This window comes from Phoenix dactylifera, chromosome 14, assembly GCF_051530095.1.
Source record: "Phoenix dactylifera cultivar Ajwa chromosome 14, Ajwa_hap1_PhDact_Kaust_v1.1, whole genome shotgun sequence".
In the NCBI taxonomy this organism is placed as follows: Eukaryota; Viridiplantae; Streptophyta; class Magnoliopsida; order Arecales; family Arecaceae; genus Phoenix; species Phoenix dactylifera.
In genome coordinates, this window is record NC_143203.1 from 20,559,626 (window position 1) to 20,578,631 (window position 19,006).

General features: G+C 36.6%; 1 protein-coding gene across 3 annotated transcripts; it reads right to left on the bottom strand.

Annotated features, from left to right (window-relative positions):
- Positions 1 to 2,453: 2,453 nt before the first annotated feature.
- On the bottom strand, positions 2,454 to 16,281 carry LOC103712639 (AMSH-like ubiquitin thioesterase 3). 3 transcript variants are annotated; one of them, XM_088711040.1, is made up of 14 exons: positions 15,974 to 16,281; positions 15,269 to 15,333; positions 14,992 to 15,067; positions 14,656 to 14,820; positions 14,148 to 14,251; positions 8,564 to 8,669; positions 8,430 to 8,476; positions 7,894 to 8,221; positions 7,653 to 7,742; positions 7,509 to 7,571; positions 5,504 to 5,578; positions 4,472 to 4,534; positions 3,863 to 3,915; positions 2,454 to 3,082 (listed from the first exon to the last, which is right to left on the bottom strand). In XM_088711040.1, the coding sequence occupies exons 1-14, from the start codon at positions 16,085 to 16,087 to the stop codon at positions 2,902 to 2,904; spliced, it is 1,530 nt and encodes a 509-aa protein (XP_088567166.1). In that variant the 5' UTR covers positions 16,088 to 16,281; the 3' UTR covers positions 2,454 to 2,901. The 3 variants fall into 3 exon arrangements, with proteins under 3 accessions (XP_088567166.1, XP_088567168.1, XP_088567167.1); XM_088711042.1 differs by lacking the exon at positions 14,992 to 15,067 and having other exon boundaries at positions 15,974 to 16,258; XM_088711041.1 differs by lacking the exon at positions 3,863 to 3,915 and having other exon boundaries at positions 2,924 to 3,082; positions 15,974 to 16,253.
- Between the last annotated feature and the right edge of the window lie 2,725 nt (positions 16,282 to 19,006).

Sequence of the window (19,006 nt, forward strand, 5' to 3'; positions counted from 1 at the left end):
AGGGCGATAGCTGACAGGAGAGTGTGGAGCATGTCGGGTCGCCGATGGTGAGGTTCCGAGACCTCTCGGGGTTGGTCCCGGGGCCCTCGACCCAACAGATGGAAAGCAGATGGATCTGGAGGTTGCACATTCATCCTCAGGTCGTCTTATTTATCTAAAAGGTAGCTTGGGGATACTTACCCACTAGAGCTGTGTTAGGGAGGCAGGGTATGAGGGTCTCTGTAGACTGTGTGACTTGTCAGGAGGTGGAGGAGAGCATTTTCCACACCCTCATAGATTGCACGTGGGCCAGACAGATATGGTGCTATACTTCGAACTAGCCAGATCAGTGGCAAAGGTGTCGATTCCTGAAGGACTCGGCATGAAGATTTGTGTTTGAGGAGAGGGGGACACATGTTGCCTATTTGGCCTACCAGTGTTGGCTAGATAGGAATGCCCGAGTCTTCGAGGAAATCAGCCCTCATTCGAGGATGATAGCGGCTAGAGCCCTTATATAGGCGGCTGAGATCACCGGCATTACAGAGGTATCACCTGAGTTGGCTAGGGACATCTAGGGCCCCCATTCTGCTCACACAACGTATAGGACAGTACTCGTCTCCTAGGTGCCCCCGCCCCCTGGTTACCTCAAGGTGAACTTTGACGATAATGTGGATGATGAGGGGAGATGCAATGGTATGGGGTTCGCTATCCGAGATCACGACGCCAGATTAGTTGCTGCAGGAGGCCGACAGATTTTTGACTCGTTAGTGGTGTGTGCCGAGCTCATAGCAACATGGGAGCATATCTTCTATGCAAGGCGAATACTGGATGCGGACCGTATTATTTTTGAGGACGACTCAGCCACAGTGGTTGAGTGGATCCGGAGACGGGGACGCACTGCTGAGGATCGGCCGCTGATCCTTGAGATTCGCAGGTTGATGGAGGAGTGCGACTCCCACCAGGCTTCACACATATTTAGAGCGGCCGACTAGGTGACCTCTTATGCAGCCCACCACTCCGATGGTTTTGTTTGAGTTGGAAGTAGGTATGTTCCAGAGCCATTACATAGTATTTTATTTTTTAATTTTGTTGGCCGCATCATACCCGCAATGTGTGAGCCGCCCTTGCACCAAAAAAAAAAAAAAAAAAAAGAAAGTCAGAATAGACACAAATTCTCTTAATATATGACCGACCGTACAATCTATTATATAAATAGATTTTTTTTTTTTCATTATGAATAGCAATTGTTTGGCTAACCGCATAAAAAATAAGTGTGCATAACTCTGTTGGCCCATTATTACACCTCTTTCATAACAATCTTTTTTTCAGTGTGATCCTACAACACTCCATTACATATACATAGATTATATATATATATATATATAGTAGCGGTTGTTAAGTATTAGAAATTATAGACAGCAGTTATTGAAATAGCTGGGTACGAACTCAACTTGCTATTTCATGATAGGGAAGTAGAACCAAACATGTTCCACCGGTACCAATATGAACCTTAACGCTTGTGGCTTTTGTCTAGTTGGACACCAAAGCTGAGTCAGGAAAAAAATAAAGGACATTTGGATGGAGCTGCAGATATAATATATGGGGGCAACTAACATCAAGGAAAAATATCATTATATTGCAGAAAATGGCGAGTTTACAAAAATAACTGGTTGCAGAGGCCGTTTGGTTTAAATGATTGGATCCAAAATTCGCTCGATTTCCATCCCTGTACGGTGACACATTAGCACAGTACCAGTATAATACAATATAAATTTTTTTTGACATATCAGCAATATAAATTTTTTTTGACATACCATATGTCGTTACGCCACTCGTATCAAGTACCAGTACCAAACCGGTTATGTACCATCCGGTTTGAACTGGTACAACGTACCATGATTGGGTCCAAAAAAAGGACCTGACATCAAGATTCCTACCAAGTTTAGTACATCCGCCGCACAATCATCTGCATTTCATGAATATGCATGAAAACCATATACGCATTTTAATCACAGACTTCCTGCACGCAGATGTATTGACTCATTACATCGCTTATACACTGACAGAGAGATCCTACGTATGACAACAAACAGTTTTTATCTTGCTGCCTTCTTGAAATCGAGCCCATCAACTTTTTCCTGTCAGTGCCCACTAAGCAATAACAGAGAACATAGATATGAAAAGCAGACAGAGATAGTCATGTTGCATTCTTTAAAGCAACCTGTCTTCCTCATGTCAGTGGCAACAAAGGATGAGAAAGCAGCCAATTCGGTGGACTACAATTGAGATCACCGAGTTCACCAAACCCAAGCTGCTAAATGGGGGTAGAAAGAAGAACCTCTGATTAACATGGAACAATAAGAAAATGCAAAATGATCAAAAAAGAAAGATTGCTAAGAAAGAAACCACAATAAACTTCAGGCAAATGAGAAACACCAGCGAAGACAGATTGCTTCGGCAATAACCACTCTAAATTTGTTTGGAAATGGCCGGGAACCATTTACATTAAACACCAGCAAAGTGACTGCTTCCACAATAGCTGTATCTAGCACGAACTCTTGTAAGTGCATGAATAGCGCACAAAGACCAGAATTCTTTTATACAAATAAACAGGAATACCGGATGACCCCAATATGTTTGATAACGCTCACTAGTTGTGAAGTTGATCAGCCACTGAGGCATCCTCGTAATGCTGAGGATACCAGACACTGCATAAAGGAGGCTCAACATTTAATTTGATTAGATCAAAATGATCAGCAAATGTTTAATCCGTTATCTGAACACTTGCTGATCGATCAAGTAGCAAATAAACAGGGAAAACTTCCTCGGAGCAAGATCCTGGAAGTTTGATGCTATGCCATATGCTATCTGATGATCTCTTGCCTGCTGAAATTGGAAATGTCCTTCAGAGCAATGGGGCGATCATGAGTTACGAAGATCGATGACATCAAACTTAAGATTGCCATTCATATAAACATGTGAACAATGTTCATAGATCGGGCTGCCATCAGGAGGCTGCTCGTGAGGGTGAAATCCACGCTCTTGACAATTACGTATCATAGAAACACCACTTGGATCTGTTAGTTGGAATATGCCATGGGTTCTGCATGAAGAAAATAAGTTGTGAAGATCCTTTAAACAAAACAAAAAAAAAAAAGCCATTGTATCACATTCCAAGTTGACAAAATAATAGATACTAATTTCATGCTTTGTATCAAATTGATTAGTCAAAAATAAACTAAAAGATGAACCATCAAACCATAATTTGCAGATTTCCAGTCATATTTGTACTTTTTGACTATTCTCCCAAATGGATAAATATTCTTCATCATTTTACTATACTCTCTCAACCTTGGCACTACAATAATGTTGCTCCATTATGACCTAGGCAACACAGGTTTGAAACACAAAAACAACTTCTCTACACATAGGGGTAAGACTGCATTTATCTGACCCTCCACAGACCTCGCAGTGGTGAAAGACTTGTAAACAGGGCTGCTCTTTTTTTATTACACTATACTCTCTCAAAAAAGAAAGGCACCTCAACAACCATTTATTAAAACATCAAAGTACAATCATGACTTTGCAGATTCATATCCAAATATACATGTTACAGAAAAAGTGAAAATTTTCCAGCTGGCCTGTTGAGCTGTCCCCAATCCATGACAATTGATAGCCAACAACCTAATGGGTGCCACTAGAAGAGAAATATAATGTTACCTAATTGCATCCATTATTCTGGAGCAGTATTCTTCAAATTTTACCCCTCAGACCACCCTCTAAAAATATTAGTATTTCTTAATAGCTTTTTTATATTTTTTTCTTGACATAACCAACAAGTCAATGTAAATTAGATCTTGATAATGCGAGAAACAGAATATACCTAGATGTATCAGTTGGTGCCATAACGATTGCAATTGCTTCCGGTAACATAATCTGTCAAGAACCAGCAGAGTCCAGAAGATCAAATTTAAAGGCATACAATAAGTTTTGAGAACAAATAGTATTTGATGCAAAATTAACAGAAATAGAATCTAATCTCAATTAAGCAGAGATTCATGTTTTTTATGACACTGGAATTTGGGTCTCTTTTTGGTTTCTCCAATTCCCTAAAAAAATATCACACATGAAAATCACTAGCTGAGAGCAACCACAAGTTTACTAGATTAAGTTTCATGAGCAATTCAAGAGCAAATATGTGTAAATGACAGAATAGTTGAAAACATATCTTGAGATAATAAAACCTGTTTTATTTTAACAGAAGCAAGTAGTTAAGATGACAAATGGAAGACAATGGCAGGACACCATTTTAATATTTTGCATGTTCTTCAAAAGAGACCAACTACGAAGTCATACTGAGACATTTTATTATGATGGATGAACCCCAAAAGTTCATTTATATAGTCTAAGAGAATTGCAATAATGGCAGCTTCAAAACAGACAAAGCGAACCAAAAGAAAGCATAAGACAGGTTAAAGTGATCAGGAATTACCTGATATGAATAATGAGTGTGAAGATCAATGGATGACATGAAGCAGGTCTGTGTTGGGTGTGTCTGGAAAACAGAATATGACCACAATGAGCTTTGGTATTAGAAAAAAAAATGTTGAGTTGTACTATCAAAACAATGAAATGAACTGGTCACTAAAAATTAATAAAACCAAGGATGCAACTTAAGCCTGTAAATAGTTACTTCAGCTTTTTTCCTGACTAGCTTCTGTCCTCAACTTCCTAATTTAATGTATCTGTAAACAGTTAAATTTTCTTTCCTTCACAAAATGAGAGATGATAACAGTTCAACTTAATGTCCTAAAGCAATGTATCATCCACATGAAGTTCTTTAACATAACTATAAATTTCATATTAGAAGAACTTATAGTAGCATTGCTTGTAGTTAAACTAAATTAACCATTGTATCATAATTCATGACACAATTACTCTCACTGGCTCTCTATCTTTTTTCCTTTTTGCCAATAAATAATTATTTTCAGAAAAATTATGGGAAACCGCAGCACTTTTATAAAGCATAAGAAGATTGAAAGTATGAACAACTGAGAACAAACTTAGAGCCTTATAAACATATAACAGACATGAATTTGAGTGCAGGTCCATCCCAGAACAGTGCCAGCACCCAGCACCAGGTCGGTACACGAAAACTGGGCATACTGGCACACATTGATTCATGTCAGTTCAGCACAGGTCAAGACCGCCAAAAGTACCAAAGTTATTTTTGTTTCAGCACAACAAAGATGTGCCATGCTGGTCGGCCCATGCCAGCAGCACTACTTACTCCAGTTAGACTACATATACACGAAAGGAACCAGAAGCCTAAAAACACAATCTTAGACTCCATATACTTTTAAGGCTTTTGAGAAACATGAATGAATGCATCATCATGGCCATGTGATTGCTCAAAATATCAATAAACCATTTGTGAGTAATTGTCCATGATGTGCTTCAAATGAATTGGCTAAATAAATAAATGGAGACTGAAAAACATACAGGTGTCATAAATAATACTTACATGAATCCACCCAAGGGGGAAAAGAGATCGTTTGTCTTGAACATCAAATATTTCTTCCTCATCTTTAGTTTGACACTGAAAAAAGAAAAGTCTTCTTGAAATGATTACCAAAAAAACATACCTAATAAGAGATACTGATTGATGATAGGAATAAAAATCATGTGCAACAATCGTGTTAACATATATGATTTCCACTAAGATCCTGATAATTATTGTTTTGTCAATTGTCTCCTATATCAGGTAAACTTGCACCATTTTTGGACCTTGAAAATCAGAAACTACCATTAACGGAGGTAAGCCAAACCTTTTAAGCATTGAAAATTTCCAGTACAAGATAAATGATAGATCCTAATAAGAAGCCAACTTAAAAAAGAGACACTATGCAAAACTGAGAAATGACATCATGTGTAAGACCATTGACAACCGCTTAACACAGGGAAAAAAAGGACTAATAAAGGTGAAAAGAAGGCTACAGAAATCCTCAAATTGGTACAGAATAAACAGTCATTTTATGCAGGAATAAAGAGAAGTGGGCAAACAGATCAAATTGAGATTCAGGGCCAGAAGGGATGAAATTGGAGACCAACGAGATCAGAAAACTTCTGAAACAAAAAAGGATCAAAAATGTTGTAAATTATGCTGATATCAGAGGTGCCGTCAAATGTTTTAAAATTTATATCAAAGCTCAGGTTGGTAAACAAATTGAATTGGATCAAGTTAAAGCAAGTTTGTTAAGATAAACTGAATGGCACTATCAACTCTTCCTGTGATCCTGGTGATGGAAAGTGGTAAAAGTACAAAACAGCTTTCTAGGCACTATTCGCCAAGCAAAACAGGAAGCACTTAAAAACAACTGCAGTGAGGTCTTTAGCATATCAAAAGATTGGGAAACCATCAAGCAATAAACAAAACCCCTTTAACTTATTTCAATTCATGAAATTTTCAACATCTAGTTAATCTACAAAATGATTAGATTCCTGGAATGTTCCAAGTTCCAACCACTAAGTCTAGCATTGTTTAGATCAAGGTCCGCAATCTCGGTACCGGATATCATATCGGTACCTTACCGGTTCACTACGGTACAATATAGTACAGTACACCTTTGTACCAAAATAACTCTTTAACCATTTTTTCAATTTTTATCTCAACACACATCGGTATAGGGCGGTACATGACTTGTACCAACTTGAAGATATGTTTTGTACCAATTTTTTTCGGACGGTACGGCAGACCATGGTATAGATAGAAGATGACTCAAATCAACACAAGGAATGACTACAGATTTGCAGATCTCACTATGTCCCCTTTGCATTTAATTATGAGCCCGAGACAATAATATTATGTTAGAAGTGGCTTTGAGTAAGTATAGATGTAGTAAGAAATATGAATATCCACGTGTAGAAAAAATATAGGCATGACAGAATAAATGGCATAGCAGATTGAATGTCCACGAGCAATGTAAACACTACTTTAACCTAAAAGAGCATCCCAGTGCAAGAGGCTCCCGCCAATACACGTGTAGAGAGATTGTTTCTATGTTTCATACCCATTTAATTGAAAGTGAACTCAAAGTGTCTCCAAATCACAACTTCGAAAATTTTGCAGTTGTTGAGCTTGAAAACTCATACCAACTTAAACATCCATTTATTTCTTTGAACATAGCAAACATATAAAGAAAGCTGATTGTATATAAGAAACTTATGATCTTAGAGGTATTTATCAATGTGTATGATAAAAGCATAAGAAAAACCTTAGGTTCAATTTTTTATTTTGTGTACATCAATTATAGCAAGACATGGAAGGGTTTCCAAACTAAATGCAGATTTTGTAAGCTCAGTATGCAATGTCTTGACTGAATGAACTCCCAGCCACACAGAATCAACAACAAACAGTGTGTACAATGGGCACTGAAGATAAGATTTATGCATAAATGCAGAATAAAATATCATCGTTATAAGAACAAACAAATGATTATAGCAAGATAGCATGAGATTATCTTTCTTACTGAATCAGACGTTGACTCCTGCTTGGGGATTATAAGTGTTGTCACAAAAAACATTCTGTTTTTCTACAAAACAACCATGGAGCAACATTAGAAAGCCAAGCAAATACCTCATAGGTTTCAGTTTTCTAATTTGATAGCACTTACCAGTGAACCTGCAAGAACTCCACATGTTTCTAAATTTTTTGCAGTGTTTGTCTCTGCAAGCCTCAAAAAGCATTCCATCATCTTCACTGGCTGCAAATCAGATCAAGAAATTTCTATGTCAAAATAGATGAACACTATATAAAAGCCTTAGCTGACACATAGTTTAACAAGTTCATTTTCCTGAACCCTTCAGAAAGTTAGTGGGACACATGCACACACATCAGAGAGATAGAGAGCTTACAACATGCAAATCTTGATATTCCTTAGAGTCAGGCATTCCATCCAATGAACGCTTTGGTGGTCCTGGTCTTGGATCAGCAACTTTTGAAGGAGAAATTGCAGGCACCGCAGGTTGTACCTCGGCAAGAACAGGAGGAGGAGATGGCTGCCTGATATTTAACTGAACAGAACCTTCCTGTGCAAAATTGGTGGCCAGGGAACAGGATTTTTCTACTGGAACAGACCATCTACCATCATCAAGGGAGAGAACTGACTCCAAATCATAACTACTCTTTCTGGAATCACCTTCATTTACCGTAAGAGTACCATATTGTTCATCCTGGTTCACACTATTAGATAGTAAACCATGTAAGACAATTGTTAACAATCAGAAATTGCCAGTTTGGAAAGTGACCATAAAGCAAAACAATAATCACCCAAAATATGAGATACAGTTTAAGCTTCTGTAAGTAACAAATACATGTTTTGTAGCTAGAATGAGGCCAATTCAATGTTCCAATCAATCGAGCATCAACAATATGTGTTAAAAATTCTCACCTTGTACTTTCACTTTGATTTAACTCGGCATTATCAGGATACTGGACCTGTACCAATTAGCAGTAAATGACCAATGTCAGTCACTACTTTGCAGAGAAGAGCAAAAAGACTTGTCAAGAATGCAAGGATTATACCCTAATACCAGTAACTGGTCCTGTCCATTGGCCCCGGAGCCCATTAGGACCTAAAATGGAGTGTCTGGATAGTGTTTCTTCCTTTGGCTGAGGTAGACTGAGGGATCTGCATAGTTTATCTTAAACCGATCAAACTTTAGAAAACTAATTGTTATACATAAGATTTGTACAGCAAATTAGTATAGAAAAATTATAAGGAGAGAATTCCATGGAAAATTGAAGATTTCATTATGCAAAAAAAAAGAAAAGAAAAAGGAAACAAATAAAAACAGAAAAAAGATCAGTTTGTATATCAAGTGAACTCAACTGAAATATGAAAAACGAACTCCTGTTAATTAGCTAGGATTTTAATTTCAGTAAAACAGAATCATTTCAAGATTCTTTGATTCTTTACCACCTAAAAATCCATTTCAATGACCCCAATGAAGTGCAAATGGGGAATCTGCATGATATATAAGTGACCCACATTTCATAAGTTGGGAACTAGCCAACTACTGTGACTAAAGAAAGCATGATTCCCATGCTGAGAAAATGTGATTGGATAACCACTCAACAAAGTGGACCCAAGATTGAAAAAAATACTAGGTCCGCAAACTGAACAGAGAATGAAGGGAGATTGTGCCGTAAGGCCCGAAAGATTTATATGCATAAAGGTAATGAAGAACCAAAGGTAGCTAGAATGGCATACAGTGTATGCAAGAAGGTATAGGCATTGGTCTTGCTATAGAAAATGTGCCGGACCTCATATAAGATGATTGACTGCAAGCAGGAGAATAAAACTCTAGAAGAAGCAACTCAAAAAGCATCAACTATAATTGAATCAATTAGACATCTAAAACATGCTTTGTTTCTAGCCTCTTTTTTTTTTTGGAGTGGTGGGGTTCAAAATCATAATGAACGTCCTCTTGAGACCTGAAATAGGAAGAATCAAGATTTTAAGCATCAATGGGATGTGGGACGTCCCACTATCTCGAGTGTCGGGACGGCGTCCCATCCCAAGTGTCGGGACAAAAAATGTTGGAAAATGGACCGGAGTGGATGGGACATCCACCATCCCAAGTGTCATTACACGGGGGGTCCCGTTCGATGGAAAAATCGAGATAGCCCCATTCCACAGTATTTAAAACCTTGGGAACAATATTATATGAATGGGGGATCATTTTGCACCTGACATTTTAAGCAACTAATCTTTATAAAGAAAGACAAAAGAGACAAAACCAATAATATGTGCCTTCATTATTCAACAATCTTGGAACTGTTAGACCTTCAGCAAAGATTACATGGTGGAATGGCACTTTGCCAACTTTACCCATTGCTTGATTACTCAGATACTTTGTTTGAGCCTTAAGTACCCACAGCTTGCACTTAAATGGGCCTTGTTAAAATACTCAGGCATGGCTCCACAGCTCCACCCTTAGATATTTTGAGGATCCAACACTTAGATACACACCCCCACTCATACATGAACACAAGTCCATGCACCCATCACCATATTTCTCCAACCAAAAATCAATTGAAGCACCTAATGAGATTCTATTAAGGAAAGGGTCAAAAGCCTATAATTATTCTAATGTTTGACTTCAGATAAACCAGAGCTCAACTCAAAACCCTAGCTTGGTTGATCCATAATCCATAAATATGAGGAAGGAAGAAAGGGGGGAAAGGGGAGAAAGAGAGGGTTGCTTTTGGAGGGGGGAAGGTGGAAGAGAGGAGAGTGAGGAAGAGCATACCTATCTTGGCAAGGTCTGAAAATGGTAGTCCTATGTTTGAACATGAGAAAGGAGGTAAGGAAGGTGACGGAGAACAGCAAAAGAGAAGGAAGTTTGGGATTAAGGTTCATAATAATATATTATTTATAATTACAACTTATAACAAACATATAACGTATATATTATATATTACTAATTATTCGACTAAGGTAGGGGGCTCTCTAGATCAGGTTGGGGTAAATTTAGGCAAGCCTGTGCCATCGTTAAACTCAACAAATCTTTAACATATAGGTCTAAGTCATCCAATGGGTTAGAATTCTTTCCTTGGGCACATCCAATTACCAAGTCACATGGCACATGCCCGTATCTACCTAGAACCCTAGTAAGCCATAACTAACCTTAATTTTCATCTTAAAAAAAATCAATACTGCGTGTCCTAAGCATAATAGAATCACTTCAAGAAAAAGATAATTGGGATCTATTTATTTAGATATTGGACGAAATTAACAATTGACATATACATTCACAATATAAAAGTTAAGCATCAAATCTTAGTACATAAGTTGCAAATATAATAATACAAAACAAATAATTATTTAACATAATGATCAAATTAGTAGAATATAAATCCATGCACTAACAACTATGTTTTCTTATTAATGTCAAGTTCCTAGCAAAAGCAACTTAAGCAAGAGAAGAACCTGCTATGAAATCTAAAGTCAAAAGGTAGGGAAAAAGAGACCAATCGGAGATATAGAGAGGCAAATAATTAGTTCACATAATGATCAAAATTAGTAAAAATATAAATCCATGCACTAACAACTATGTTTTCTTATTAATGTCAAGTTCCTAGCAAAAGCAACTTAGGCAAGAGAGGAACCTCCTATGAAATCTAAAGTCAAAAGGTAGGGAAAAAGAGACCAATCGGAGAGATAGAGGGATCAGCATAAAATATGTATAGAGAGGGAGACACATCAATACTACAAAAACATGTGTGATATGCAAGCTTTTGCTGTGTAAATAATCTTCAAACTTCATTTCAATCTTCTAAAAATCCTCAATTTTTTTCTAAGGAAGGTTGGCAACACACCACCAGGATTTTATTATGGAAAAAGGCCCTAGCAAAATAAGGCCACTTATACCAAAGTACATATTTCATAATGACTGCATATCTCAAGTTTCTAAAAAAAAAGAAGTTATTAAACTTCATATAACCCCCACTTATTGGCTAAGAACATAGATATCTAAGGCCTGTTTGGCATCATGCGATTTTTGGTTCTCAGTTTTCAAAAACCAAAACATGAAAACCAAGGGAAAAAAAGCAAGTTTGGTAGAACAGTTTTAATTTTTTGAACTCCCATCAATTTTTTGAAAAAAGTGAAAAAAGTGGCTTTTACTTCTTCCAAAAAAAGAGAGTGGTTCTCTTTTACCTCCGCCACCACTGCCATCACCACCACCACCACTGCTGTCACTGCCACCATCACCACCAACACCACCATCGCCAACTCCACCACCACCAACATCACCGCCAAAGTGCCAAACTCAACCCAAGTTTTCAGTTTGTAGAAAGAAAAACAGCATTGACTACCAAAGAGTTTCAGTTTTTAGTCTTCAAAAAGAACAAATAGAAACTGAGTTTCAATTTTCAGTTTTTTGAAGGCTGAAAGCTGACAGTGATGCAAATTGCAACCTAAGCAATGGCACTACACTAAGCCAAGTATAACATTGTGCACCCCCCTTTACAAATTCCTTCTATTGCACAAAGGATTAGTTACAATCCCTTGCCCTTCAATCATTGCCTTAGTTAGAACTCTTCCTGTTAAGTAAATAACCTACTTGAACTACAAAATGCTATCCCAGAAAAATAATTAGGTCTAAGACAACTGTATTGGTCAAGATCGCTTCCCCTCAATGTGAAGTTCAAGCAACATTAGATTAAATGAAAGCAAGGTTCCTCTTTTAGTTGCAGGGAAACTTGTTATGGAAGCAAAAGTTCTTCAAGAAGGGGAGAAAGTTTATTGTGTAGCCTCCCAAATCCTCCATCATATCCAAGCATTAAGTTTACAACCATCCCATAACCATGACAATAACCACTAACCCCTTGTCCCAACTATTTGGGTTCAGTCTTATGAATCCTCATGCGCCGAGTATTTTATTTAGGGCTACCACTGATGCTATTTCAAGCTTTGTCATACCTTTTCTCACAACTTTTATATATCTCACCTTGGGTCTTATTTCAAGTTATTTTCTGCTTACAACCAAAACAGTTATTTCATAAAAGGAAAATATTAAAAGCTGATCAGCAAGTTCTGGACATAAACTCATGCTAAAAAGTTTTACTGAATCACAAATGTCCAAACATTTAGCCAGCATTTCAGACAAGATTCCCCACTTGCTTTAACCTGGACAAAACTTATCCAATGGACAGTTTTCATAAAAGAGCTTTCGGCCCACACTAGTTCCACATCCACTTGATATTAAAAGCATTGCTGGAACAATAGAGAGTACCATGCCAACAACGACGACCCTTAAAACTGAAAATTACAAATTAAATACCAACTTGCTAAATGCACCAATCTGTAAACTCATTACCAGCTTTTAGCATGAACTTTCCTCAAAAACTTTACCTTTCTTCAGAAGCATTTGTTGGATCCTAAACAAATTAAAATAGCAAATCAGCAATTTCAATATTCTAACCTAAGACATTGAGTTGCCTTTTGACAACATTCACCTTCAGTCTTCCACAACCAGAGTTTTATCCTGTTGACAACAGAATCAATCCAATTATATTTGATACTTTGAGAACCCTTCTGATGATATCCAAATTAGCATAAAACTTTTTCTACAGAAGTATCTTTGACCTCACGAAATGATTGCGATTCCACTATCGTCGACAAAGAAATCCCCCTTTCTTTCTGATTGGATTGAACTAGGATTCTCTTTCCATTGATCTTAGGTTCCGGAACTCTAACCAATCAAAAATCCACACGGGATGTTTTTTTCTCTCTTTTGCTGGTAGCAAAAAACTGTTCACTCAGAAAGGGATTCAAAAAGTCCAACTTTGGAAGCTTTGGAGGATAAACACTTGATTTGTTACTGGGAAGCTATTCAGGAAAATGGACTTAATACCAAAAAAACACTACAAACAAGAATTTTCTTTCCTCTTCTACTTTCTGAGTTGGTGATACTCATTTTCAAGTTCAGTTCAGAAAGGAACTCAGGGTTCATTCATTTGTCCCATTAAGGAACAATTGAATTCATTGGATGCAATGGACCACAATGCTGCATTAAAAGCAGCCCTCTCCATTATGAATATGATCTAATATTGTGAGTTCAGACTTCAGACAAATCTCAGTCCAGCTCCTAGAGACTAGGCTGAATTAGGAACATGATTTGGAAAGCCGTACAGATCAATGACAGGAGCTCTCTCATGTGAATTTATACCGATGTCATGATTCCACAGCTGACAGTCATTATCATGAGATTCCAAACAACTAAAAGCACAATTGTTGGTTGCTAACACAAAAATAATTTCAAATGAGATCCAATGGGTTAGGTGAAGATCAATGAATAGCATGATTTTGCCTTCTGATGGAAGTCCACGATACTGACAAGAATATGCTTTACGGTGAGTGCAGCATATGGTCAGATGCAAAATCTCAAGGATACTTAGCATTTTATAAGCAACTCACTCCATACTACAGTAGCATGCTTTTATTATTTTCAGATACAACAACATGAGCTTAAACCCCAACCCTTTGTGAAGCAATGTTTGTCTTTACTCTTCTATTTAGGGTTTTCTTTCTGGGTTCCTCAATTACTCTGACCCTTATGCAAACAGTAAGCGAGAATAAGAAATCTAACTATACACTTACAGTCTCTGAAATTGCCTCTCCATTTGCAAGCGATCCGATGATACAACTAGATTTCGCTCATTAGAGGGTTTCCTTGATAACTGAGATGTACTTCTGGTAGGTGCCTGTGGTTATGAGAGATCACATAAGATTAATACAGAACTGGAAGATAAAAGAATTATGTGAACCTGAAAAATATGACACATAAACATAGCACCAAGGTTTTAAGTACCTATCCATGTCGGGCATACCATACCAGACTAGAAGAGAACCAGTAATTGGTATGCACCACATACTGACAATAGGTACTGGACCAGCATACCATATCAACACTCAGTATACCCGTACCAGTTAGGTATCAGTACAGGGACCAGTAATAGTACTTAGAACCTTGGAAAGTGCATTATCTAAATGATATAGAATAATAAATCAGAGGTCGAGATACATGCTATTTGGAACAACAAAAATTGCTAATCAAATCTTATTATGCAGTGATTTCAGTATTACGTTCTGGAAAAACTTTGGTTACCTGCTCAATGCACAAACTTGGGAAGATCTGCTTCTTAGCAGGAGTTGTACTATAAGAAATTATTTCTCGAGTGTCAGCTTGAAAATGCCCTTTGTTGAGTTCGTCAACTTGGCGCTGAACAGCAGGCTTCAGTGATTCTAGTTCATTCATGACATGCAGTAGTTTCTGAAACGATGTGCTAAGGGTCAGCAACAGCTCTTGATAATTTTACTGAAAAAACTTGTAATTGTTTCTTTCTTTTAGGTGAGTTATGTTTATTTATTTTGAATGGAAGAAAAAAAGAAACATGCAAAGTTTCATAGAATGCAGTCAAGCAAGAAGAGTTACTATACCAACCTTCCTGAAAATTGCCTTTTCTTTTGGAAGCAATGTTTGGTAATCACGATGTGAAGGTATGGTCTCACAAATTAGACTGAAATAACAAAGCCACAAGTTGAGAACCGAGAAGGGTATTTTTGCTGATTCTCTTAATGGTTTCTAACCAACTTTCTAAACAAAGACAAATGATGGAGCAACCACTGAACTGGTAACATGGTCGGAACAGATATAAATATCAGCAAGTTAACCTTGAATACATATAAAAAGTAAAACTTGACTCTTCAGCTTCTATTACCTTGAAAACCTAAGAAGTATGATGTACAGGTCAATGAGATTCTTCTCCTCCCGATATATGCTAGCCTGAACAAAGAATAAACCACAGTGAAACTTAAAATCCAAGTTCAATTTTATCGGAAAAGACCATGCAAAATCACAAAGCATTCAATTAAAAAAGATGTCCATAAGAAAACCGTACATCCTGATGAACATAATACGTCAAGATCATGACTTGAAATCAAATACATACTGTGAAAATTTCTTTAGATCATGTGAACACGCTTTTGCTGCTACACCATGAAAAATCTTTGGGAACGAGAGTTAACACCCACCAAAGTATTCATAGCTCCTATCTCTCCCTCCATCTCGACTTCCCCAAGATCAATATTTTATCATCACTGACCACAAGTTGGTCAATTTTCAACCCAATAAATCCATCAATGTCCCCCAATTAGACGCCCAGACCATCTCAACCATCTGCCCACGAGTAATTTCCTAAATTTCACCCCATCCCGCTTTTCACCTCAACAATTCCCCCAGAAAATCCACATAACACAAACCCTAAACCTAATCAAACAGAAGAAATGACAATTTGCAAAAAGAACGCAACAAAAGCAAGGCTTTTCATCTTCCAACAAAAGAATAGGTTAAGATCGAAATTGAGACACGAAAAAAATAAAAAAAGCGAAATAAAACAAAGTCCGATCGAGGGAGAGGGAGAGACCTGTTTGAGGAGGTTATCGGCAATTCGATAGTAGTAATGGAGGGAGATCCGATTGTCCACCTCCACCCGCTGGGCGCAGGCATTGAGGTTGATCGCTCTCACGGAGGGCCTCATCGCGGCCGTCTTCCTCCGTCGAGGACAGGCGATCTCCGGTGGCTCCCCGGCGAGAATTTTCGTCTCCTCCGTGGCCCTAATTCCTTCCTTTCTCTTCTACCGACGAGCTGACGGACGGAGGGGTGTCTTTTAGAGGAGAAAGGAGAAGAGAAGGACGTTCGAGTCTAACCCTTTCCGTGGGCGCGGACTGGGCTACTTCTTTGCGAAGCCAGAGCCTCCGTCTAAAGTAACGGCCATTATAACGGTTTTTTTTTTAGGGGAATGGATAATTAAATGATGGGTGTTATTTAGTAAATTTATGATTGTTATTGTCCAATAAATATAATGGCTGTTATTTGACATTGTATTTTTTATTTGAATGCAATAATAAATTTGTATTCATATTTTCATGCCACTTAAATAAAAGTTTCAGTTTATACATTGCGAATGATGATGTATCTATAGTATGTAACAAGTGTTTCTTTTTCTTTCTTCCTCCATCAATGTTGTATACAAAATAAATATTGGACACTAGCAATCAAATAAAGCTATTATTTTACTATCATGATTTATAATTTGTTATTGTAACAGCTAATAAGTATGGTTAAAGTAGTTGTCATTTTATAGTTTAATTTGGCAAACAATGGTTGTCGTTTTTAATCTAAATATTGTTTAATGATTTTTCAATGAGATTGATATATATATGTAATTTTAGCTTTCAATGGTTTTCAAAATACTAGTCGACTGCTTAATCTTTTGAAATACTGTTCAATTTAGGAAAGATTCGCCTACTTCTTTTTCAAAACATGTGCGTATATGAGAAACAATCCAACTGAAAATGGGATGTTCAGATGTAGGCAAAGGAACGCACCCTAGAAGCAGACGAAAAAGAAATTCGACAAAGACAAGCCGAAGAAGAATCTTTCTTAAACTGCGCCCGAGGCTCAAGAGGTAGATTCCATCCGGAGTGACAAATTCACCGAGAGCCATTACAATTACAATTACTCCGATCATCGTTGCCAAAGCTTTCCCGCTTCGCTCTCCCCCTTGGGGGGAATGGAGTAGTTTAGTCTGATAGTAAAGTCGAGGAAGCTTCGTCCGAGAAACTTCCGAATTTTCTTCTCGGATCGTGGAGGTGGCATTTCTTGGGTGGCCTTGACTTTTGCAGGATCGACCTCTTTACATCTTTGACCGACAAAAAACCCTTAAAGTTTAATAAAGAAGTCAAATTCACCCAAATCCTTAAGGCTAGGACCATAAATAAAAGATATACAAAAAATTATAAGCTTACTACGTTCCAGTTCAGCTCGAAAATAGATACATATGAATGATTTTTTCATAAAGCTTAAGCACATATTTCTAAGCATTATTTGAAGTCATGTTTTTGATATGATTGAATAAGCATGACCCTATAAGAAGAAAACAAGGAATTGAAATTTATTTTCTTTCATGACTAAGGTTTGCCTTAGTTAGATTAATTCGATATGTTGAATATGATAATCCACTTGAATGTTGATGGAACCAACTTATATTGAATTATATTAAATATGATAACAATTCTCGGACCAATGATTTATCAAGCATCTTGAGAGATGTGAAAAAAATTAATCCTCCTGAATAATGTCAATAACTTTTTAGACAAAAGAATATCTATATGAGAATGAAGAGTTTTCCTTGTTTTTGGTAATAGAGAAGGAAAAGAGTTCAGTGTGGAAGATGAAGAAATTCGAATGGCATTATAGTATTAATGCCACTAAGTAGAGAGAGATGCCTGCCGGCAAAGGCATGTGACCTATTTTTTGTGGATAAGAGTATGTAATATTTTAATTTTTTGGATGAGACAGAGCCAAGAATCTTATTTTTACTTGACGACTAAGTTTGAGTTTAGTTAGCTTAAATCAATATGTTGAATATGGTACTTAACTTGAACGTAAATAGAATCATATATTAGAAATATGATAACAATTTTCATAATGACGTTTTATCAATTGAGAGAATCTTGTCAGAATAGAAAAAATAATATATTGAATAATGTCGATAACTTTTTTAAGATAATATATGTATGTATATATATGCACAGAATCAATTAGACTTTCAATGAGCATTCTTTTACTTTTCTTTTTGCCCCTTTTAGTTTTCTATGAGATCAAATTTGGCTAGTTTTTGCAACTGAGATATGTCTTGTTGGACTTAGACTAGCCATGTCTCCAAAATATTACAATATTTTAGTATTATCATGATCACGAACTTCTTCTCAAGCAAAGAAATCAAAATATTTCTATAAATTATATTATAGTTACAGATTAAGTCAATATATTCACATGAGTAAATATATATATTTGATGCTATACTAGTAATAACATATGATATTCACATGACCATAACAGACACACACACATATATATCTGTATGTGTATTATAAATTATATTATATATTTATATAAATTGTATGTACATATATTATGATAATTCATATATATATCATATTTAATATTGAATGTAGCATATCATATATTTGGGGTCTATCTATTTTAAATGGCTTGTACAATGTATTTGGTTGTGTAAGCAGGTGTCATGAAGTGGAGTTTTAATAGAAACGGGCATCTCAAATTGTTTAGTTATCCATAACGACTACCAAATCATGGTTATTTTCAAGAAAAAAAAAGAAGGGTCTATAAATTGTAATTTAATAAATTATAATTGTAGAAACTTGAATCCATTATTCCTCCAGATTTTTGTTCCTAAATAATTTCTTATTGTTTTTTAAATTAGATGTTTATTTTTAAAATTCAAAAGCTCATGGATGCTTTAGTTTTTTCATAAACGATGAGGTTATTAGAAACGAAAATGTTTTAGGATTTAATATTGGTACTGAAAACAAGCATGTTCCTAGCTGTCCATGTTCCACTTCATAGTTCCCAATATTTTATCATCTAGTAA